Raw genomic sequence first — 4,270 nt, 5'->3', positions numbered from 1 at the left:
TCTTTCTTTCTTTCTTTCTTTCTTTCTTTCTTTCTTTCTTTCTGTCAGCTAGAGATCAAGACCAGCTCCCTACACATGAAATGCAGTATCTACCAAGGCTATGAGGACTACACATTCACAATTAAAGTTTTCCATGCAATTTCTTCATCCCATTGGCAAGAAGTTTAGGATACTATTCCTTACCTTGTTTATCTTAAAGGGCATTTCCTTGGTGCTATCTTTTTCAAAGAGTTTACACCATGTCCCATGGAAATATAAGGCATTGGCAAGAATCAACCTGGTCTGTGAATCAACTGAGTCTTTTGACAATAAGTCTGGAATTTTACCTTTGGAGAAAACAGACTTCATTCAGGTACCATATGCATAATGTGTGTGTGTGAGTATGTGTGTGTGTTTCATAAACATGTATGACTTCTGAGTAGATCAAAGTATCATTTATTCAAATGTGCTTAATTTAATAATTGTATTAAAAAATAAACCAAAACTAAACACTAGCAGCCATGTTTGACTTGAGGTCATACATACTGGAAAAACATTATTTGTAAGTCCCTCAAGGAAATCAGGTTTGGGAAAGACAGAAATGGAGACTCGAAGATCCAGAACAAAATAAGTATAAAAATGATGGCAGGATTGGGAGGGAACCACGGTAAACCTCTCCTGTGGCTAATGATAGTTTCCAAATTGATTGAGTATAGAATCTGCTAAAAGACAGATCACTGTATGGGTCTACGAACATGTTTTCCAGAAAGAACATCATCTTTCTTGTGCTGCCATATATGAAGGTCTGAGAAAGAATCAGCACTGTTTTTGTCTGCCTGACTTTACTCCTTGCTGGTGATATAACCTGGTGTGTTCACATTACTTCACCTTCCAATCTTAGATGACACGGGAACCCAATAGTTTTGACCATCATCTGATCGCAAGAGGGCCAAAATCCAATATGAAGTAGCAAATAATTGATGAATGCAAGAACAATTCTAATTTTAATCTGAGTTTTAGAAGAAATGTGAATGTACCAGGTGATGCAGAGGCATTTGTAAGGTTCAAATAACAGTGATCTCAATGATCTCAAATACAAATTTTGGAACCTGTCACATTTGACACCAAAACATATAAGGTTCAACCCCAAATTGGAGGCTCTTTTAGTTTAATGAAACTGAGCTATTCTGAGAGATTGCCATTCATGGAAACCAAATCTAGTATCATGAAATGTAAGTAAGGGAATGGATCTAGGAACTGTGAAAGCAGAAACAGGAATCCTCTGCAGAGGTAAAGTTGGTGAGAGCTGAGAGAATGAAGAATCTAGTAAGAAGCAGCCCCAGGGCATGATAATGGTGAAGGTTTACCCATGAATCACAGTCTCTGGAATGTTAGAATCACTTGTCAAAACACTGCAGATCACCCATGCCTTCAAAGGTAAAATGTTATACTGATAATTAGATCCATGACTTCTTATAACATTTACATCATTCCCTCTGTAGTACTTGACATACACAACCAATTTTTGGTTTTAAAATAAAAGGGTCTGAGGTGAACCTCCATGAATTCCTTGAGCTCTAAGTTGAACAATGTGGTCTGGCTAGTTTGCATCAATTTGACTGTGAAAAATAGTGAGATCAGACCATGGTGGGGACAAGGGAAAGTAAAGAGGAGGGAAGGAAGAAGACAAAAGGATGCATAGAAAGGACAAGAATGTGGGATGTGAAGGAAATGGAATTTCTTACCTTTAGTCTGTTTGGAGACCCACATGTTTATGTGTTGCCTGGACTCCTCTGCAGCTTCAGCAAAAGAGAGCTGCTCCATCTCAGAGTGATAGAATTTAAGACAGGACTCCTTAAATATCTTTGGAGAGAAAATATTCAGGGAAGTGACTTTGCAAAATAAAATGTCAGCAAGCTTTTCCACCTTCTGATTAGTATGGTATTAATAAAATTGAATGAGTATAGATATCACTTTATATAACAAAATCATCAAATGGGAAATATAAGACATAAGTAAATAAAACTACAAGTTGTCAAGTTTGAAAAATTTAAAGACATCTTAACAGAATTACTGACTTTGATGAACTTTATTTTGGCAAGACTTACTATGTGGCCTAGGTTGACTTAGAACTCATGACTCTCTCATGCCCCAGCCTTGGAAATGCAGGTTTTTAGATGTGTACCTATACAGTGGCTGGTACTTAATCCTACTTTTATCAGTTTCTATAGGATCCTTTCCCTTGAATCTAAAGCAGCAAGCATTTGGGATATATGTTATCTTTCTACTGGCACAACTTACTGGAAGTAATTCACAAGTATTTTCTACAAAGAGCCTGTTGGCCACAGTAAGGCAGTACTTTTGGTTGTTTTGCTTGTTCAGGTTATGGAGAAGCAACTGGAAGCCCTGATGGACATCTTCATCTGGGTTTAAATGAAGTGCCTGAGAAAGAAAAGATGAAACATTTTTCAGATCAGAGATGAAACTTTTAATTGCAAAAGGAATTTTCAAGATCACTCAGACTGCCATGTAACTATGGTTCTCATGCAAGACAGGTTGGTGTTGAAATAATTAAAAGTAGGAATTGACCTTCATTCCCAGTGAATAATTACAAATCCATTAATCAAAAAACAGAATAGATTACAGTAACCAATTTTTAAATAATTTCATCACCCTTTTTACCCATTGCAGTATTTGTGACAAATCAACATTCTCAAACATTTTAGGAAAGAGCTTTGCCACTCAGCTATGATCACAACCTCTTTTCTCCATCATTAAAACAAAATAAAACAATAAAAGACCAAAAGATCCTTCTATTTAAACCTAAGTTGCTCAGACTATCCTTGGACTTGGCATCTTTCTAATTCAGAATCCTTAATAGTTGGGTTTAAATCCCTCTGCTACCAGACACAGCATAAACTATTTAGGCAAATTTATTTATTTATTTATTTATTTATTTATTTATTTATTTATTTATTTATTTATTTATTTATTTATTTTTGGTTTTTCGAGACAGAGTTTCTCTGTATAGTTCTGGCTCTCCTGGAACCTCACTTTGTAAACCAGGCTGGCCTTGAACCGAGAAATCTGCCTACCTCTGCCTCCTGAGTGCTGGAATTAAAGGTGCAGGTAAATTTTTTAAAGTGAATTCTGGGTGAAATATTTAGAGTTTCTTTCAAGTTATTACTTGGGAAAAATCATTGCCTTTAAAACAATGTTATTGGAAGAGAAGTCTTCCTTCCTCTTTATCCCAGGCTTCATCAAATAGTATGTGGATAGTCATATGCTAGGGTTCAGGATTAGTTACACAAACAACTCAGACAACAATCTCAGTTGGATCTTGGTTGTTTATTGAACACACATTCCAATACCTATTAATTATGGATACAGGAGACAGGAGCCAACCTGCAATCCTAGGCAGTTACCAGGACCAGTTTTTGCATGGGAAAAACCACAAACAGTAGCATAGGCTATCTAGATAAACAATGCTGCCTAATTTGTAATATGATTGGCTGAGTCTAGAAGTAAGTAGCCTAGGGATTTTCCAGCTTCAAAGAGGCTTTTGAACAAAGAAAAACATAAAGTTATAATCAGAGTAAGAAATAAGTCAAGTTAAATTCATGAGCTTCAAAATGTAAGTTGAATCACTATAGCACCACCAGGGTCAATTTTAACATTTAAAATTTAACGCCTAGTGATCTTTCTCAACAGCTCTTGTGCCTGTGACAAGGGTATGTTTTGACAGAGAACTTACCTGACATATCTGGACTGCAGTGTCTCCCTTTGCACCCAAGAGAACCATGGCTAGAGCAGAGGAGATGCTCATAGGAGAATAACACACATTTTTTGAAGGGTTGTCTTGACAGAGCACCTTCAAAAGATGGATGGCAAAGGTACCATTGGCTTGAGACAGTGTATTCATGATGCAGTTTCTGGAAGTAAAGAAGTAATGGAACTAAATACAGAACTGAAGTTTCATTGTTCTGATGAAGGGAAATATGGGACTCTACTTCTGGTTTTCATTTCAAGGATCATAAATGCTTTAAGTAGGATTTGCAAAATTCACTCTATATTATAGTCCTTTGAATGTTAAGGTTATTAGGTAAGTTGATCATGGCAGGAACACAAACTATCTTCTGTGTCATCTGCATAGATAAATGGAAAGATCATCCGGAATGCATACACAGAAGCCACAAGTCAGGCTCTAGTTTCAGTCCAAAAAGATTAGCTCCTCTGTTCTGAAAAAGATTGCTTCGAGGATAAAGAGAAAAAGGAGAGAGAGAGAGAGAGA

At 36.5% G+C, this 4,270-nt stretch overlaps 1 protein-coding gene across 1 annotated transcript in view; it reads right to left on the bottom strand.

The window, feature by feature from the left end:
* LOC110308262 (serpin B9-like) overlaps positions 1-4,270 on the bottom strand; it is an 11,374-nt gene that overhangs the window by 5,783 nt on the left and 1,321 nt on the right. The window contains exons 2-5 of the mRNA XM_021180703.1: positions 3,734-3,911; positions 2,281-2,421; positions 1,725-1,842; positions 184-326 (exon numbers count right to left, since the gene is read on the bottom strand). Coding sequence (XP_021036362.1) covers positions 184-326; positions 1,725-1,842; positions 2,281-2,421; positions 3,734-3,901 — 570 coding nt within the window. The 5' untranslated portion in view covers positions 3,902-3,911. The remainder of the gene's footprint in view (positions 1-183; positions 327-1,724; positions 1,843-2,280; positions 2,422-3,733; positions 3,912-4,270) is intronic.

Source organism: Mus caroli, chromosome 13, assembly GCF_900094665.2.
Source record: "Mus caroli chromosome 13, CAROLI_EIJ_v1.1, whole genome shotgun sequence".
Classification (NCBI taxonomy): Eukaryota; Metazoa; Chordata; class Mammalia; order Rodentia; family Muridae; genus Mus; species Mus caroli.
This window is presented reverse-complemented; position numbering and strand designations above follow the sequence as displayed.